General features: G+C 35.7%; 2 protein-coding genes and 1 pseudogene across 2 annotated transcripts; 2 read left to right on the top strand and 1 right to left on the bottom strand.

The window, feature by feature from the left end:
• The first annotated feature begins 294 nt into the window (after nucleotides 1-294).
• Nucleotides 295-5,121, top strand: LOC117406930 (GTP-binding protein 8-like; annotated as a pseudogene).
• A 558-nt stretch (nucleotides 5,122-5,679) lies between these two features.
• On the top strand, nucleotides 5,680-12,842 carry slc10a2 (solute carrier family 10 member 2). Its single transcript, XM_034010613.3, has 6 exons — nucleotides 5,680-8,648; nucleotides 9,976-10,094; nucleotides 10,379-10,467; nucleotides 10,694-10,869; nucleotides 11,149-11,306; nucleotides 11,887-12,842. Exons 1-6 carry the CDS (start codon nucleotides 8,284-8,286, stop codon nucleotides 12,039-12,041), a joined length of 1,062 nt encoding a protein of 353 aa, XP_033866504.2. The 5' UTR covers nucleotides 5,680-8,283; the 3' UTR covers nucleotides 12,042-12,842.
• Nucleotides 12,843-13,359: 517 nt separating this feature from the next.
• Nucleotides 13,360-18,474, bottom strand: nepro (nucleolus and neural progenitor protein). Its single transcript, XM_034011571.3, has 9 exons — nucleotides 18,279-18,474; nucleotides 17,391-17,545; nucleotides 17,008-17,096; nucleotides 16,089-16,217; nucleotides 15,726-15,803; nucleotides 15,007-15,383; nucleotides 14,861-14,919; nucleotides 14,204-14,451; nucleotides 13,360-13,906 (listed from the first exon to the last, which is right to left on the bottom strand). The coding sequence occupies exons 1-9, from the start codon at nucleotides 18,361-18,363 to the stop codon at nucleotides 13,531-13,533; spliced, it is 1,596 nt and encodes a 531-aa protein (XP_033867462.3). The 5' UTR covers nucleotides 18,364-18,474; the 3' UTR covers nucleotides 13,360-13,530.
• Nucleotides 18,475-20,308: the final 1,834 nt, after the last annotated feature.

Here is a 20,308-nt window from a genome sequence, read left to right as displayed (position 1 = left end):
TGTAATTGTATGCAAACAATAATGTGATATCTTGTAACAATTGTAAGTCAGGTTGTCTGCTAAGAAATGAATAATAGTCTAGCTGCAATTTATAATGACTTAATATAGTGTCAATTAAGCAAATAAGAGATTGTGGATTGTAATCATATTTGCATGATTCATCTAAGTGCCTGTTGTACACAATTGTATAAGTGTTTTATCATTACCTTTTTAATCACAGTGTACACAAATTAGTCAAATACGCCCCCCCCCCCCCCCCCCAAACAGAATGACATTGCTATACTTCTTTGTGTCACTAGAGGGCAATCACGTACAGGCTGTTTTTATATGGTTTGTTTAATGGTGTAAAGCATTGCATAGAATGGATTTTGAAAGCACGATAAGGTGGAAAATGGGGGGGAGAACATTCATTTACATTTTTCTTAATACAATAATTATATTGAACTATTATATTTACTAATGGCATATGTTTCCGTTTACTATTTATTTATTTCTTTGTACTTTCTAAACTATCTTGGGTGCCATTTTCTCCGAGCTTCCAGTTTCTAGTAGGACGAATACAAATGCTACACCTAAAAGAAAAGAAAAAAAGAAAAGAAAAAGACCAACTAAAACCGAAAGATTACAGTGCTACAACATTTATGTTAAAAATGTTTTACTAATTTTACAAAGTATCTATTTACAGTACATGCTCGTCTGGGTCTACAAAAGGTACGTGAATAAAGGTAATTTTACATTTTAAGTAAACTATTATCCACATGTTCTGGCAAAATGATCTGATAAAATAAAATAATATTATTCACGGGGTAATAATAATACTAACGTCCCCCCCTCCCCATAAAAATAAGTTAAAATGCAAAGGCGTATCTCTGCAGTTACGTTTTCTGAATGGAATAAAACCTATTTACACTTTGTCGCGACAACACTCGGAAGTAACAGCATTGACTGCTCAATGTATTTTCTATGTCAGTTTTATGCTGTTTAAATTAATTTATTAATCGTTTATATTTTTCTTTGCACGTGCTTCCTGTGTGGTCCCTTTTTACCGCAGTACCTCCCAATATAGAATCATCGATATTTTTAATACGTCGCTTTATTTAAAAGTCAACACTAATGTTGCAGTCACTATGGGAAAACCAGTTACAATTTTGATAACTCATAAATATCAGACAACTGGCAAGCCCAAAACGTTTTGATGATTAGACATGTGTGTAAAGGTAGGTAGACCCACCACCAAAAATATTGGCTTTTCCTTTAGTCTGATATTGATAATTGATAACTCAGTGCAATAAAGTAGAATTAATTAATTTGCCTTTGAAAACTGGAGAACTGCTTATTACTTATCATACGTTATCTCAAATGCAAGATCCTGGAGATATATGGGGGTGTCTATCTGTCCATTCACCCATCCGTATGTCACACATTTTTGCATACAGTATATCTATCTGCAGAATTGATTCAAAATGGTCATGAAGCTTCTATACTATTCTGTACATAGTGCTGATATATACCTAACGGTCATCAACATTCTGATCTCTCTCATTTTGAATTTCCAGAAAACATTTGGTGCTGCCACAAAAATAATGTTCCATATAAAACCACGCATAGTAGTTTTAAAAGCAATCCCAAAGTTGCAGAAAAGCATATCAACTACTCAAACATGCCAGAGCAACCACAAACTTTCATCTTTTCTGGAAGCTGCAAAGATGCCAGAGAAGAAGCTCAGAAAACTTGTGTTTCCCTTTGAGGACCTTGAGAGGCATCTGTCAAGCAAAGTAAACACAAGCAACTTTCAGCTTTTTCAGCCAAGGTATGAAGACATTAAAATGGCTGAAATGTTTTTTACACCTTCAAAAAAACAGAAGATTGATTATTTCACATCGGCTGTAAGGATGGATCACGCTCCATTAATAACTCAATCAGAGGTCAGTGAAAACGCTCAATCTAAAACTGCCTGTGAGACTGCCTGCCTCAAGGATGAAAATGAATTAACAGGCACCCACTTCCAAGTATTGTCATAGCAGTTCCCTGCCCTTTATGACAAGTATTTAAAATGATTATAGTTCTCTGTATTAATTACAAAAAGGATTTTCTGAGAAATAGTTAGTATCACGCATCACCTAGCAATAGATTTCAATTAATTGTGTTAAAAAGACTTGAACAGTCAATAGAAAGCAGTGCACTTTTTAATGTAAGGCAAAACAATTAACACTTCTACAAGATGTCTGGTTTATTCCCAACCATTCTTGTGAATCAGGACAATTAAAAGCAAATAGTCAGTTTTGATGAAATTCCAAGGGGATGTTTTTTTTTGATTATCAATACATTCATCATTATATAAAAGAATAATAAAGTAAATGAACCAATAGGTCAGCACATTAACAGACACACCATGAATGACATAAAGTTTGTGAATTTAGAAAAAATAAAATTAGATAATGTACAGTAATGAAGAATAAAAGAAAATAAATGGATATCATGATGCCTGAAGGTTTAAATAGAAATGAACAGTAGATCATTACATCATTAACTATATAGTGAATGACATCAGATTTAAAGAGAAATAAATGTATGGTTACAATGACAAAAGTCCTATAAATACCTCCAATGTTTGTTTTCAAATACACTTTCCCTGACAAAGGTATGCTAAACATACCGAAATGTTGGGAAGTTGGCTCTTTGAGCAAACACACACACACACACACACACACATATATATATATATATATATATATATATATATATATATATATATATAATATATATATATATATATATGGTAAATATAACATTATTGGTGGTGCAGGGTGGTAAGTCTTCCGTTTAAAATGCTGGCTTTATTTGTTTCAATAGGTGTGTTTTATTGGCAGAAGCAATGTTGGAAAATCAACTCTTATAAAAGCTTTGTTTTCCTTGGTCCCAGAAACTGAAGTCAGGGTTTCCAAAACTCCGGTAAGCAATATATTAGTTAAAAAGAAGATAAAAATCATAGTATTATTCTGTCAACAACATTAATCAATTAATTATACCTACTGTGTAGAAACATTACTGTAAAGTTAATGCTGTATTAAAACATTTAAAGACACATCGGTATTTTACAGTGTGGTCTATAAGTATGTGAAATGGACATAGATTATTTTGAAATGCAAGCAGTTTTCTGTTGTTTGCACAACCTCTTGTGTCATATATATGTAATACATATAGTTTATGTACCACAAATGGAAAAATCCTCCCTTGAATTTGGTGTAATTGAACTGGAGTGACCCTATAGTTTAGAAGCACAGACCTGCAAGCAGACTCAAGCCAGTTAGAGACAGATGGGCGCCAGATTCCTTACAACATGTAACTATTGTGTGCAATGCCTAAGTATTACAATCTGTGAGAAAACTGACATGTTGATTTTATTTTCCTGTTTAATACAGGGACATACAAAGAAAATGAACTTCTTTACAGTGGGCAAGGCATTTACTTTAGTTGACATGCCTGGTTATGGATATAAAGCACCCAAGGATTTTGTTGATATGGTGGAAACTTACCTAGAAACACGACATAAGTATGTTTTTGTTTGTTTGTTTTTCTTGATTTCTTATTTTTCTTTTGGGCAATTTTAGTTTAAAGTTTAGGTATTAGAAGCCCTGTTAATGTAAATAGAAACGACATTTTCTGTTTTTTGTGCAGTAAAATGCCTGTTATATTTAGAAGCACCGTCTTATCTATGTGTATTAACACGTACATCCTTTTACATAGTTTGAAAAGAACATTTCTGCTTGTGGATGGCTCGGTAGGACTGCAGCATGCAGACAGAATAGCCATTGATATGTGTGAAGAATTTGGACTTCCATATGTTGTAAGTTACTGAAAACCATTTAACCGTTCATAAATATCAATATCAGTACTAATGAGTGCAATTCTCTTGATTTCATAGAATCAATACATTTGTATTTTTTACTGTGTTTAATGTATATGAAGAAACCTGCTTAGCAAGTATTTTGCTTTCAGATTTCCTGGACACCCCTGATATTTATCATGTCAGCATAGAAAGACTAAACGCGTGAGAAGTTGTTCTGTAGTAACTGGGGTTTGTGTTTTTGATTATGAATGGCAGGAAGACTATAGTGTGGCCTACACATGAGTCTTCGCAGTCAACTGTTGCTCCTTAGTCTAGCTGACATTGTCAATTCTTTCATATGAAATACATACAAATTGATTCACTGTTTTCACAGTTATGATGAATGTATGTTCAAGCACAGTTTTGTATAATTCATCATACAGTCAGGATTCCCTTCTTCTCACTGTACATGATTGGTTTACTTTATACAGCTTGTGATTACCAAAATTGACAAGGCAAAGCAGGGAGAACTTTTGAGGCACATCCTGGAGATCCAAGAGGTCACACTGTAGGCTGTTTTCCTCAGCCATTCCTTGTAAGGTACAGTATGTCATGGATTGCTAACCTTTTTAGATAGCAAATAGACAATGGCTTAAAATGTGGTTTATGAGGCATTTGTACATCTTTAGATCATAAACCAGAAAAGAAAAGTGAATCATACGAGTTTCCCCAGTTAAATGATCCATTAAATTGTAAAATAAAACAAGAGCGAAATTTTATTCCTGGAAATAGTTTTTTTTTATATATTAACCCTTTTCTGCCCTGGATATTTTCCCATACCTATTAATGCCTAAGTTCTCAATGTCGAATATATTGGAGACTGGGTTGCAAAGGGTTAAGGAACTGATTTCATGAATTTACAATATCTGTACAGGTTCAGACTTTTTAGATGCAACATTTTAATGAAGGGTCACTGTTGGATGATCCAAAATGCAGAGTTTCATAGAGGAAATGTTTCATTGTTTTTATTCATTTAAGTGTATTTTGTAATAGCTGACTGATCTTGCATTAACAGTTCTTTGCACTATTCTGGGGTATACCTGCTGAGATGCTTCATTGCCCATGTGACTGGGAATCTGAAGCTAGGACCATGCTGACTGCAGAACTTCAGTGGATTAGTGAGAGCAACTACTACAAGCATACCTTTTACAAAAGGAAGAGGAAACGTTGTTGATGGAGCTGGGTTTTTTTATTATTTAATTTATTCTCAATAAAAAAAATTCAATACTCTATTTTCAGTGCTTATAACCCATAAAATGTGTATGTGAATGTTGCTGTGGTAAATTGCTATTGTATCCTGAGCCCTCCCAAAGAGTGGCTGATCCCCCTGTATGGAGAAAATTAATTGACAGCCTGAACAAAAAAATCAGAATACTGAAATCTTTAACTTGTGGTCCTGAATTAGAATCTACACATACATCTGCTATAGATGAAGTGGTGTTTTTTATTTTTATTTTTTTATTTGTATTGTAATTTTTTACACTGATATACAAACCGACCCATACAGTGGAGCAACCTGCTATGGAGCCCACAATGCACATTCAAATCCATCCAATTATTCTGACCTTGAGTTGAAGGGTCCAAGTCCTGGGACCCTATAAACCTATTTGTTAAGATTTGGGGTTTCACTGCATTAAAAGCATTGCCCACTAATCATTTTACCTTCATCAGTTGTCATAGAATAACTGTGTACACACATAAGAACAGTAGTGGGGCAAAAAACCTGACTGTTAAGGAGCCATGGATGTTATGAGAGTTTTTTTTTGTGTGCTTATTTTTAAGAGGGAAAAGTTTGTGAAAGTTACCATACCTCCCTTTGCTGTTTATTTATAACACTCTGTTTTAATTATTTTAAGCAATCTGGCAGTAGCTATTGGAGGATTTAACAAGAACCGATTGAAGAAGTTTTCCAGTTTAAAAAAAAAGATCAAATTTCAGGGTTTCCCATTATAGTTTGAAAACCAAATCTGGTGCTGTGGCTGACTGTTGTGGGTGATGTCAGACCAGGAAGTAAAGGCAAAAAACACATGGCAACTGTGGGGTAAATATGAGATGCTACATCGCTCTCAATTTATTAAACAATAATACACTTTAAATAAACACAAAACAAAAGGGCACATTGGCCAAAGTAAACAAACACTAACAGAACACAAAACAAATGAAAACGAGTACCCTTCAGGAAAGTGAGTAGGCAGGTAGGGTTTGTAGGATAGAATTGTATTTCCAGTCTATCTCCAGACAGACACATCTGTTCTCCACCCCCCTGCAAAAGCCGCAGGTCTCCATTTAAATGCGACCATCTCCAAATTAACAACAATCGATCAATCCGGAGATGGTCGCATTCCACACGGGTTTAAATTAGTCTGCATGACTGATTCAATAGTTACTTAGCTGACAGTCGCACATTCTAACGAGAGGTACAACCAAACAAACAATACAAATGGCGGCGACTTTTCGTCCACACCGCGAATAATAACAATACAGGCTTTCTGCCGTCATATATAATACAATAAATTATAATAAATAACGCACAAATATACATAGGGGGAGGGGCTCCCTGTGAAAGGTGCCATATCAAAGGCATACTTTACAGGATGAATGTTTAAAAGGTTGACATGCTCATGATAATTACTGTTTTCCCAAGGGTTGCATAGGCATGGAGACCAATACAGTATGCTCCCTCACATCCTAAAAGGGTGCCCCCTCCAGGACAGGTCTGAAGCTTGCAAACAGAACAATGTAGTGATGCTCACATTGGCATTGTGTGCGATTTGGTTAAAACAGAAAAGACAATCTCTATTACTGTCAATCCTGGGCCTACCACAAGCACCAGTTATTAAGAGAAATATATTTATAATACATGTTTTATTTGCAGAACAGACTGAGCTACTGTTTGTATCAATGAATGGATTTTGGATTTTCTTCAAATTAAACAGTGTAAATAGGATTTAGATAGGGCCTCATGGTGAAAATGGAGCAAGCTTTGAAAGACAGTGACTGCAGTGTTTAGAACTCCTCTGAGAGGGGTAGCGTCATGTTTTTAATTAAATGTAAATAGACATTAAGATACCATATAAATTAAATCAGTACAACCTATACAAGGATGTGCTAGCAATTATCAAAAAAAAAACCCAGCAGGCGTGAAATACTGGATAAAAATGCAAAAGTAGTAGTTAAAGATGCTGGGACACGCAGAATGATGCATGGATAGTCATTCAAGAAGTATAGCACAGCAGTTTATCAGAGGTTAAATTATGCTGGTCCACCTGGCTGGGGAGTATAGTGTCAGACCTGGCACCTAATTTAGCTCATGTGGGGGACTAGGGTAGAGTAAATAGCTGATTCAGCAGGAAGAAGCTCAATGGAGACTGATTGGAGTAGAGTAAATATTACAGGTGTCTGTTTTAATGATCTAAACTGTAGCAGGTCTAATTACTGCTTCCATTTAACTCCTTCTGCTGTTTTCCCACAGGTATGATTTATAGCTCTCATTATTAACATCACTAAATACAACCATACAGCAAAATAAAGAGGTCTGTGACCTGACATATGAAGTTGAATGGCTTACATTGCAGCACAGTGGGAGATAGTGTTATATGTTACTTACTGGATATTGTGTTAACCTTTAATCATATTTACTATTAATGTATCCTTAAAAAAGTGCAATAGTTTAGTACAAGGCTGCAACCAACATACAAGCAAACAAATAGTTATTGTATCATTCACATCAATTATACATACAGTAGTATAACTGTTCAATTTCACAATGGACTATAGCTGACATAATAGTAACTTGTCAGTGTCAAGTTAGCAGATCAATTTGAAGTAATACAGTTGTCTAAATCTACCAAAAAGAACCTCCAAGTTGGGTCCTTCTCTACAGTAAATGGTGCCATGTGTGCGAATATTACAGCAGAGGTCAATAACATTCCCAGCAGAAATCATGAGAACCTTTTAGATTCCACCCTGTTCATCTTTCCTTCCCACCACATGCGTGTAGAAGGAAATATTGGACTTTGATGACACACCTAGTATTATCTATATCCTATGCAGTCTTTGTCATGTTTAAGGAGTTTTAACCTGTGGTATAATTCAGTACCTGTAATGACACAATAAAATATAAGGTCATGTACAATAAAATAATTGGCAATGACATTTATGGAACTTTATGATTCATTCCTTGAAGTTTAAACAATGACATTCATTCCGTCACATTTCTGTGGATGAACTCATAAAAAAGAAGTTAACTGCTTTTTTAATTGTCTTCAACAGTTTAAAAGGCTGGGAACAGAAGGAAGAGTCACAACTTCCATCTTTCCACTCATATCTGATAACTTCAGCCTGCAAGCCAGTGAAGAATTATTATCATTATTATTATTTTTTTTACAGCAAAAATGATCTGCTCCGTAAATGCCACAGTGTGCAATGGAATGTCTTGCTTGGTGCCAAGCAGTAATTATAATGAGATTCTGAGCTTGGCTTTAAGTACTGTGTTAACAGTTCTGCTGGCCATGGTGATGTTCTCTATGGGCTGTAATGTGGAGGCAACAAAGCTTTGGGGACATATCAAGAGACCGTGGGGTATCTTTGTAGGGTTCCTGTGCCAATTTGGCATTATGCCTCTTGCAGCCTTTCTGTTGTCACTTGCCTTCCAAGTTCAGCCAATTCAAGCAATAGCAGTTATGATAATGGGTTGCTGTCCTGGTGGAACAGGGTCTAACATTATTTCATATTGGGTGGATGGAGATATGGATCTCAGGTAAGCAAATATAACTTTTTAACACTTTTGTTCTGAATTTCTGTGCATGCCATGATTATCTGGGGTCAGTTGTACAATTCCTACCTGCATAGTCTACTGAGTAAAAAAAAGGACATGTATATTGAAATGGTGAGATTTTACAGGAGGAAATCCCAGAAGCTGCTGTAAATATAGTATTCTACATGTAGTTATAAGCATATTTCCTGTCTAAATTGTCATATCAACTGGGGCTTGTTAAAATGGTAGGATCAAAGGGTAGGTGAAGGAACTTCTGCTTCTCAGTCTTAAGCTGTAGCCCCTAGGCTACCATGTCATCTCCTTCCTGTTATATTGTACATAACAGGTTGTCAAATCTATTTTACAGAGGGTTTTTAGCGTTTTATTTGATGTTCGGGACAGAAAAAAAGTATATTGACTATAATGCATGTTTTTAGTGACTGCTAATGAAAAACCTAAAATAAAGTATAACAAACTCAGACTCTTAATTGAGTATCTCTCATGTTCATCTTCTTCTCTCCAATCTCTGCAACATAATTGCAGAGATTTGAATTTATGTAATGCAGAGAGTAGAAATAGGCAAGACAAAGCAGTAAATGAATGAAAGGCCAATCAATATCAATCTATAAAACTGTTGTAGAAGCCAGACTGTATTGTAAGGTCTGTCTGCTTTACAATAAAAGAGTCTGAACAAAGATTGTCAGAACTAACAAAGTCTTTATTGTGGAAACAGAGATGGTTTGTCTGAGCTGACATCAGTGTAGATGTTTCGTTTCTGAGCCCTCATCTCACATCAGAGATGTATTGGTGTGAGCGAGACGGTATTTCTGAGCACAGAGCGACAGCAACATACTATATATATATATATATATATATATATATATATATATATATAGACACCAGCTTTACAACTACATTTCAAACCTACGTGCAGAAAATCACGTAACAGTTACACCCAAAGTTTTCATCTATCTCACCTCTATTTTCAAAAAGAAACACATTTAAATTGCTTCACTCTGCTCCCCCATGTCTCCTCACTATCTACTTTACTATCTGAGTGTCATATAATTCAACCAGCAATCTACCCACTTTTACACACGTCCCAGTTTTATGAGCTGTGATACATTCCAGGGCATGTGCTGAATTCATGCTGATTAGAACTAATTATATGTAAGCTTTGTCTGAGAGTTTGATACACTTTTAATTCAAAGCTTACAGTATGTTTGATACATCTGTGATTAAACTTGGTGTCTAAATTAAATTAAGGATTTATATACCGGTATATATATAATTTTTGTAACACTATTTCTGTTTCTTGATATTGTAACAGTGTAAGCATGACAGCATGTTCTACAATTCTGGCAATGGGGATGATGCCGTTATGTCTTTTTATCTACACTAAAATGTGGACTGATACAGATGCAATCCAAATACCATACGACAGCATAGGTAAGTTATAGAATAAATTATTACAATTTACATTAAAAAATGGTATTAAGAAAAAGAGATAATTTGTAACAAGGTCTTTCTACCTCTAATGGTGTGGATAATACTGTACTATATATGTAACATGCAAACTAAAGTCTTTGTCAGCAATATTTTTTTATATATACAATATAAAGTCAAGCAATAGTTTAAACCATACATTATTGCAATCTTTAAACCAGTTCTGTTGAAGACTTTAGTCAATTCAGTGGTGTTCAACCACTAACCAGTTACTCTTCATTTTGCAGGTATTACATTAGTTACCCTCCTTATTCCAGTCGGATTAGGAATTTATGTGAAGCACAAGTGGCCAAAAAAGGCAAAGGCCATACTTAAGGTAAGTGAGAATATACAATTGATACTGCAGTTCATTTTTTTTTTCAACATAAACTATGTTCTGTATACAAAGTTCAATGCATTAGTTTGGGAGTTCAATTTATATCCAAAATGTCAAAGCAAGTTTCATACTCCTTTGAAAATGAGGAGGCAGTTAAAAAAAAGAAAATACATAAAACATGCCAACATGTGTGCTACAATGAACCTTTTTTGTTTGTTTTCCACAGGTTGGCTCTATAGCTGGGGCAGTATTGATAGCAGGCATAGCTGTAGTTGGAGGGGTGTTGTATCAGTCTTCCTGGGTCATTTCTCCTTCACTATGGATTATTGGAGTAATATATCCAGCTGTTGGATTTGGTTTTGGATTCCTTCTGGCAAGATTAGTTGGACAGCCATACTACAGGTAAAGCTGGTTTAATCAGAAACTGCTATTTAATGAAAAAAAAAATCAAATATCATCATCATATCTGAACCAGAGTCATTACACTGACACATTTATCATTCATATGCATTTTATTTTATTAATTACTGATATGAACCAGAAAAGTTAAATTCCCTGAAATGTATTTCCGATACAGCAGATTCAGTTGGCACATTTTAGTACAACTTACTATTATTAAACGACTAGGTGTTGCAGTAGTTATAAACAGCAATATTAATGTTAGCTCTTTTTTTTTTTCAGATGTCGTACCATAGCCATAGAGACTGGTTTCCAGAATTCTCAGTTATGTAGCACCATTGTCCAGCTATCCTTTAGTCCCGAAGAGTTGGAAGTGATGTTCAGTTTCCCACTGATCTATAGTATTTTCCAGATGGTATTTGCAGCTTTGATAATTGCTGGTGAGTAGTGTTTGCAAAGTTTCTTTCTCCAGATATTGAGGACTCTCAAGGCTGGTTCATACTGCACTCTTGTTTCAGAAAAATAAAACTCAATTAGTCACCCTTAGCTTGTCAGACAGTTGCAAATTAGGAATTTCACTTGCACGACTGAAGTATGAACTAACCTCGAAAAAGCAGCAGATGTTAAATCAGTGTCATTTAAGTAAAATATCCAGTATTATCAGTGATAGCTCTATGGGTTGCTAACTGGTTGCACCAAAAAAGGGTAATAGCTAAACCATTACAAATATATACAAGCACATTTTAACATTGACTGTTAACCCTGTTTCTTGTGAACAATGTTTAATAGTTGCTGTCATTTACTGTAAAGGCTGCAAATGAATACTATTACTTCACGAAACTCAAAGTACTTGATAAATCCCTCCTTTTTAAACCACAAAGTTTTTAACAGATTCTTCTTTCCTTAACACATGAAAGTGTTCTATGCCTCCCTGTAAAACAATTTCATTACAACACTTTTGGTAACTTGACTTAAAATGTGATTTCAGCAAAGATTTCTAAAAATAATGTTTCAATTTAGGTTATCGGATTTACAAGAAACGTTGTTCCAGTGATGAGGATGAAGACTTGGAGAAAGAAAAAACACAGGATGTAATACCATCATCATATGCCATAAAGAACGAAGGTTTTCATATTGAAGACAGTGCTGTAGATGGCAAGCGCACTCAATTGTGAATCAAACTGAAGTAAACCAGTTCATGCTGATCCAGTTTACGCTGATCCAGTTTACAAATAAGTATCTGGGCTGCACTTCTTTTACTTCAAAAACCTATGTTCAATTTGTTATATCAAAGCACTATTGTATTGTATTGTGATATGAGAGACAAGTGAACTGGACAACGTGGGTCTGTTGGAACTGGGCTGGTGTTCAGCACCAAATGTAGTGCAATAAGGAAGTCATAATACACAGTAGGTAACTGTGGATATTCCATTTAAACTTACTATGCATTGTTATCCTGTTTTAAATACCATTATACACAGCTGTAACAATTAATATATTCACACAATTATTGTTTTGAGATTCAACTTTTATTAGGGAGCTCCCCTAAATCCCTTGTTTAGAAAGATACAGGGTAGCCAATTGCCATGTGGGTGTGTGCATTCGCTGCAGGAGATAGAGACGGAGGCTGACGTTGATACACCCCGCAGGCGAACAGGATTTATTTACATATCAACACATGACACTACCAGCAATGGCAGCGCACGGACAGTGTATGTGAATCTCTACAATATCCAAAATAATCTTCTCTGTTGAATAATAAATTAAGGTTGCTGAAGAGGCTGGTCATGGCGGATAAATGGCTAGGGCAGATATGTGACAGGCAGATAGGTGACGGATTACTGTATTTATTTTTGAAACTATTACAGGAAGACCCTGGAACTTAAATGAGCTAACCTCTCTCTCTCTCTATATATATATATAGTTTTTTTTACAGATATAAATACACATTGTTTCTACAATAATAAATGATAACAAATACGAATACAATTTTGCTCCATGTGGTTTCTGCTCCAAAATGTTTTTTTTTGGGGGGGGGGGGGCAGAGACATAAAAATAATATTTTTAAAAGTCGCTATAATGATATCATTGCCATAATTAATTTTTAACCAAATCTACAAAAACAGAGTATACTCTTTGGCAACTGGGAATATACGATTTGGCCCTCCAGTTAGTCACTGAAGGCCCTATTCTCACTTGGTTTATGGGATATTTACAGCTGAAACAGAGGGTGTGCAAACCCTTCCAGCATGTAAACAGTGCAGAATCCAATTATAGTGTCCTAGTTACTTTAATTATTGACTGTAGTTTGTTATGTATAGTAATGTTATTAACTGGATAAATACAGTGAGAGAGGCAGTATCTAACACCAGGCACTGTTCAGAACACTGAAATAGACACTAGTCAGGCATGCATATTAATGGTTCCATTTCAAAGTTTTACCAATAGAGTTTATGATTGAGTGTTTATAGTTATGAAAACATACAAGCTTGCTTCTCATTAGATATTTATTGTCATAACAGGGCTGTATTTACAATTTTTACTTTCATCCAGTAGATTACATATCACCCAATCAAGGCCATGCAAGTTTGTTTAAACATTTATCAGTAGCATGAATTGCAGGTTTTGACAGTTATTCTAACTGCAGCTCATAACCTATATGGCTTATAAACCAATTGCTGCAAAAATGCTGTCAATATCAGCAGCAGCATCCTCCTCCACACTGTTTTTTGGCACACCAATTCCACTTGAGGTTTCTTTTACAGTCTGTTGAATAACTGTAGTCCTTGGACTTTGACTGGACACGTTCATATTTTGAACACTTTGTACAAAAACAGGATGCTGAGCATATTCTTTAGATTGCACACGTCTTCTTGTAGTCCTTTGACCGACTGGAAACCTATTTAATTTCATGTCAAACTGATGCCTTATAGTAACAAAACGTGTCCATTTCAATGTTGATTGGAAAGGAATGCACCTTCCACCACGGAGTAGGGATTTACAGACAGCTCTTCTGAAGCAATTCAGCTTGCGGTGTAAACTAAAACAAAAACAAACACAAAAATGATCAAATAGTTACTGATGAAGGACACAGCTGTACTGTTGTTAATGATATCATTGTATTAACCTCAATGGAAAGGACTAATTGATAAACACACACACAACATGATAATGGACCAAGGCTTTGGCAATGCACCTCCGTCCTGACCTTTGGTACTGGTCTTTTTCATTAATAATGCTTCCAATCTTCCAGGTTTATGAAATTAGAAACAAGCAGACTGAAGTAGTTCTAAAACAGTAAACCCTGTAACAGTAAGTCTTCATAAAGGAATCATACCTGCATCCCAGAGCTTCCATATATTTGAGCCTCCTGCACTTGAGAAGCTTGTAACCCAACTGCATGGTTTCAGACTTTAGTTTTTTCCCCCTGCACCAGTCTACCATTTCCTCCAGTGCTTCTGTCAGGTCACTAAAAGACTGTGTCCCTTTAATTTGGGAAACAAAGGATTTCTTCTTACGAATCAACCCCTTCTTTTGTGGCAGAACAGCTTTTTTCAAAGATAGCTTACTTTGAGATGTAACCACCTAAAAAAAATAAAACAAAAAACAAGGCTTATAGTTTATAGATAATCAAATAATTACTAATCTTTCAATTTGCTATGTCGATCTCAGGTTTGAAAGCAGTACAGGCATGTTCATTTAAGAAAAAGAAAAAAAGTTTATGGTATAATTAAAGGAATCTCTCATTTTGCATGCCTTTATAGTAGGTAATGTCACTTCAGCAGTGCAAGGTCATATGGTTAATGAGATAGGAAAGTCCAGAGAATTACATGAAAACACATGTCTGATATAACATATGCTTCATTCAAAACTGTACGGGAGACCTACCTAATGAATGGAGTGCACGCCAGGCATGTTTCATGGAATCATTTCATTAATGGCAATCCCTTTAAAATTAAAATTGTACTCATTCTTATAACATTTCATTACAAACCTTTGAGCTACCTTGGGGTCTTCTGCACAAAGCCTTTACATCCAATCCAGACAGAGTTCCTTTTTGGAAATGAAGAGAGTCAGTTAAATATTTATTTATTTATTTAGAAATACTGTATTCGGAGCAACAAAAAATAAAATACACACCAAAATCATCAGGGTGTCTCTCTATCACAGGACACCAAACATCCAAGGATTTCTTCCCTTTCGTGGTGCTCTTCTTGCCTTTGCTCGCTGGTTTTACCAGCTCTCGTCGTTCACTGCTATATCCAGCCTCGGAAGCAAATAACGCATCGAGCATTTTCGCTGCTCCTTTACTTTTTGCAGATTTAATAGCAGGGGCTTTAGGCAGCTTCATATTCACTATTTCTATGTAAGATGGGCCTAGAAAACTCTTCATGTCGGAAGGAAACGTGAATTCTTTCACAAATGGCATCTGCTGTATCCCAGAAACCTCCTGCAGTAACAGGAACATCTCCTCATATAGAGCAGCCAGGTTTTTTAGTATGCCCCTGAACAGCACCCTGATCAAAAGTTAAAATGGATGAAGCATCTATTAAAACAGGCAATATGTTTATAAAGCATGAATTTAAAAAGTAGACATTTTTAAAACTTCATTTTAAATTTTTACATGTCTTACAGGGCTATTTTTGTATTGTCAACTTTTTGATCATTAAAATAACTGTTCCATCACCATACCAAAACAGAGAGAGTTTCTGTAGATGGCAAGTGAATGACCAAGATGTCAACTAACTGCCAATGCAACGCTGAATCAAAATCAAGGCATTTACACTGAAACACATATATCAATCTCTGGGAAAACTACCTTAATTAAGTTTCCAAAATAATAAATATGCAACACTCACCACAATCTACTGAGCATTCCTGTAAGAACCACATTTAAAACAATGTACTCTTCCCAGTAGAGGTGTTGTATTGTCAACCTAAATGATTCAAGTTAAGGCATTTGTGATCCACAAACCGTTAAACGTGTTCCTACACATGTGACATCATTATACCTCCTAATAAAGGACATTCAATGTTTGCCTTGTATTTCATTGGAATCACCTGTAATGCACCCGTTATGATGATGGGGGGAATCAATTCAGTAATATACTGCAATACACTCTCACTACTAAATGAACACCTCTTCCCTCTGCCAGGTTAAACTGTCACCAATTAAGTACTGACAATAAAAAACGTTCTCACTTTCATACGGTAAAGGATACAGAAAGACTTTAGAGCAATTTTCCATGAAACACAGAGCCAGCTTGCAGCCTCCCATGATCTTCAAGGACAGCCATTCTAATACAGGCTGGCTGGGGACTTCACGTGTGACGTTCTCAAAGTTCGGTGAGCTGAAATAACAAAAGGTTAGTCGGAGTTAGTTTACTTGTGAAATGCCTGTTACTTTTGGCAAGGCCAAAATGGCCTTCAGTTGAATACATTTGTAGAAGGCACCAAGGCTACTAAAGGCCAAAGTGTAGGATATTATGAAATGTCATATATTTTCATATATAATGCCAATTAGCCACAGAAAGAAACAACACAGTTTAACTTTATAATAACTATTTATTTGTTGAGAAAACTCTCTTTTTTGGCAAAAGCTGCCTCTGTACATTTGTAATTATTTCACTGTCCTGTTTGGCTACTGGCTTGCTATCATGAGGGTGAGGTTTGTGCCCACAGTGTCAGAAATTACATTTTGGCTTTTTTTGGCAAACCGCTGCCTAGATTCGAGTCTAGGCAGCGCTGAAGGCATTAACACTTCCTAATTTGGCGTGTACAGATGCTTCTAGTTGCTGTAGTGGAAAGGGCACTGCGGAAATAACTGCTGTGAACAGACAAACATTTTGATGGTCAAATCTGCAGTAATTTAGAAGGGCACCCATTCATTTCTAGCCCTGCTGTATAATACGATGTTGTCCTTATGACATGCAAGTAAAGTACTAGATCATTGTAGGTAAGCAAGTGCCACAGATAAGAAAGCAGGATACTTAGAGGATTGACCCAGGACCATTAAATTCTCAGGAGGACGACTCAAGACTCAGTGGTCAACTAAAGCTCAGACCCACTGCATAGAACCTCTGGCTATTGCATTACTATCAATTTATAGCTATACAAAAAAAAGAAAAAGGCTTTCTTTACTTTTCAAGTCTCTTTGGACACATCTCTTTCAGATCTTGAATAACAGTCTCCAGTTTCATACCATTTAAGCGTTTTACACATTGTTCAACCTAGAACAAAAGACAAAGAAACACAAGGATGAATGGAATGCATGTGTGTTGTTGGAAGTAGTACATACAGCATAAACTTTCTATAGAAGTACTATTCCATAGATCACAATTAATAAAGAGACATTAGTAAAAGGAGGAGGCAGCAGTGGATTTACACCCTTCTGTTTAAGCTACCCTCACCGGGGGAAAGCTGCAATTGTATTTTATATACATACTTAGCTGTTGAAAGAGGGGAATTATTTAATATAATAATTCTAAATTGCTAGTAGTGCTTTGTTTAGGAGAAGTACTTACCTGTTTTAGAGCCTGGTACGGTTTATGCTGACGAAGTCTGTTGTGAAAAACATAAAGAAGGGAATAGAGGACCTCAATCTCGATTTTGAGTACTTTACTCCTCAGCAGTGTCAACACACTTTCACACGATTTAAGAAGGCGTTCTATACAGATCTCTGCGGGGAAAAATAAAAATTGCGTACATTTCAGTGCTAACAACAGTAAAGAAATGCGTTTTAATCGTTTCCTCCACAGTTATTAGTGTAACAAAATAGTAAACAGAAATCCGATTTTTTTTTTGAAAAAATTTACTTTTGTTTTCTGTACTAAAAAAAAAAAAAGGGGGGCTTGCATATGTAACAGATAACCCGCTGACACACACAGAGCGCTGGTGTGACAAGCCGATATCAGATTAAGGATGGAAGAGTACTGTAATCAAATCCATAGGACTGTAAAACTACAGCTTTCCAACTCGGTAACTTTCCAACTCGGCAACTTAACTTGGTAATTTAGCAATGTGAACAAAAAGGTCTTAAATACATGGTGCCGTGTGTACATATATATATATATATATATATATATTGATAGCCAGTATTAAACCTAGTGTCAGTCAGATACATGCTGTGGCAGTACGAAGGTATTAAGATTTTTTTTTTTAAATAGTATACCTATTTCGTAATTATCAACACACATAAACTCAGAATACAGGTACAACTACTAGCGCTAGTTCTATGCTTGGAGTGCAAGCTGTATATTGTTGACTGTAACTGCACAACATTCTGTGATCTTACTCCACGTGGGTGAATTGCTTGTCCTGGATGATGCCGGGACAGGCAGGTTTAACTCACTGAACGTGTGTGTGTAATATACACATAACATTGTACATTTTAAGTTACGTGTCTTTCGTACCTGTAGTATCACTAATCTTTATATTCAACGTTGATCTTGTACCAGGATAAGCGATTTCTACTCGGTTCCACAATGCCGTAGCCATCTTTACACAGGAAGCAGTAAGAAGTCAAACGCGGTCCACGTGAAAACAAGGCGGCTGGTACACTTTCTGATGCACAGCAAATGGGCGGAGTAATAGGTGGGCTTTAATTGCACTGTTTAAATATAGCGGGGTGGGGGTTAACACTAAAGAGGCGGATCCATATTAGATAATAGGCGTGCTTACCAATTAAAAAAAGGTGTGACACAGGACGGAACTGCATAACAGTCTCGCATTTTGATTGGCCCTTGTCTGTCCGAGAAATATGACGTCAACACGAGTTGGAAAGCTGTAGTTGTGATCGAAGAGAGAAAGATCTGCTTTCACTTATAATAGGACATTGATTTAATAAGCACAATGTCAGGCTGTTTAGAACGTCAGGCATTTCCATCTGTGGACTATTAGAAGTATGTACGGCAACACAGTATCAATCTAGACAATTATTAGGGGGCACAGGTTGATACCTTTAACCTGTGGCATTCTATCAATATCATGACTGCATATGGACTGTTAGAAGTATCAACTACAACAAAGTATCAACCTGGGCATTAAGTAGGTCACACAGATTGATACAATTAACTTGTGTCATTCTATCACTTGCAGTTAACCCTTCTATGGCCAGTGTAAATGTTTCCACATGGGAAGGACTACACAGTGAATCGTTGAAGGGAACATTTTTACACATGACTTGTACTTTGCACATGAATGTCTGTAATCTCTCACTAGATGGAATCATTACTATTTTACAATGGATTTAATTTGTTTCCATTATATTTGCATAGTCAAACGGTTTAAACATTATCTATAGCCTACAGTTTAAACTATAGGAATAATTTACCAATACAATAAAATACTATTTATGTTAAGCTGTTGAAGGGCACTGGTCTCTTAAAACCCACAGGAGCTGATGTAGGCCTTTATTGTTTTGTTTTTGTGTGTGATAGGTGAATACAATATGCTGAACTCTACCATTGTATTCATTTTGAGGTCTGATCAACCCCTAAGCAAGACTATATGTTGACGGACATTACATAAGCAAATGAGTTGTCCTTTTATTTGGAATATCATGTTCCTTCTCAAAAATGTGTTTTCATAGTAACCTTTAATAAAGGTAAACACATGCTTTAATTAATTTTCATGTATCTATTTTTCAGTGCAATGTATTTTCTTAATTGTAATAAAGAAATAAGCTTTTTTAAAAAAATATATTTGATTTCTGTTTCTTCTTAAAATAAATAATGTTTTCTGGGGAGATTAAATAAAACACATTAACTTTGATTCATGTACTAAGGGTTACTCTTAAATGAATTCACAATCCAGTTCTGGTGTACATTATTACGGTAAACTGAACATGACCTAGTAACTCTGCTGTTATCTGCAACAGCAGAACACCCCAAAAACTGGGCTGCTTTTGGAAATGTAGAGCGGCCCAGAATTTGGGACGTTATCTGAAAAGTAGAGCGGTTCGGAATTTGGAACGTAGCCTGAGAACAGGGCAGTCTATATGTAAAACTGTGATTAAATTACATAGAGATAAACTAATGTATCCTGTAACAGAACTGTAATAGAGGGCAGGATATATATATTTGCAATTAAAATAAATCACGCAAACGATTATAGATATATGCTACTTGAAAGAAAAAAGTACATCACCACAGAAAGCCAATTCTTACATTCATGCATAATATGATCATTTATATCTAGTAATAGTCGCCCAGTTTGTTATATTAGTACAGCAAAATACCATATGATATTTTAATTGAAAGGTTCTGGAAACAGGTCTATCTCTCTCTCCGATCACAATGTTAAAATTCCTCCAAGCTTTTCCACTCGTATTTATTCCTCTGACAGGCAAGAACCAATCAAAACGTGAGACTCTTATGCGGTTCCATCCCAAAAACTGGGCCTGTCTTATACCTCAATTAAAAGGTGGGGACAAAAAATGAAT

The sequence above is a fragment of the Acipenser ruthenus genome, chromosome 8 (assembly GCF_902713425.1).
Source record: "Acipenser ruthenus chromosome 8, fAciRut3.2 maternal haplotype, whole genome shotgun sequence".
Taxonomy (NCBI): domain Eukaryota; kingdom Metazoa; phylum Chordata; class Actinopteri; order Acipenseriformes; family Acipenseridae; genus Acipenser; species Acipenser ruthenus.
The sequence above is the reverse complement of the archived record's forward strand: the minus strand, read 5'-3'. Positions and strand labels throughout refer to the sequence as shown.

What these genes read in the sequence shown, in the direction of transcription:
- slc10a2 (XM_034010613.3), top strand. Translation starts at nt 8,284, where the DNA reads ATGATCTGCTCCGTAAATGCCACAGTGTGCAATGGAATGTCTTGCTTG. An exon ending in GATGGAGATATGGATCTCAG is followed by an intron (nt 8,649 to 9,975) that starts GTAAGCAAATAT and finishes ATATTGTAACAG; the next exon opens with TGTAAGCATGACAGCATGTT. An exon ending in AGGCAAAGGCCATACTTAAG is followed by an intron (nt 10,468 to 10,693) that starts GTAAGTGAGAAT and finishes TGTTTTCCACAG; the next exon opens with GTTGGCTCTATAGCTGGGGC.
- nepro (XM_034011571.3), bottom strand. Translation starts at nt 18,363, where the DNA reads ATGGCTACGGCATTGTGGAACCGAGTAGAAATCGCTTATCCTGGTACA. An exon ending in AAAGATTAGTGATACTACAG is followed by an intron (nt 17,546 to 18,278) that starts GTACGAAAGACA and finishes TTTTCCCCGCAG; the next exon opens with AGATCTGTATAGAACGCCTT. An exon ending in ATGGAAGCTCTGGGATGCAG is followed by an intron (nt 13,907 to 14,203) that starts GTATGATTCCTT and finishes TTTTTGTTTTAG; the next exon opens with TTTACACCGCAAGCTGAATT.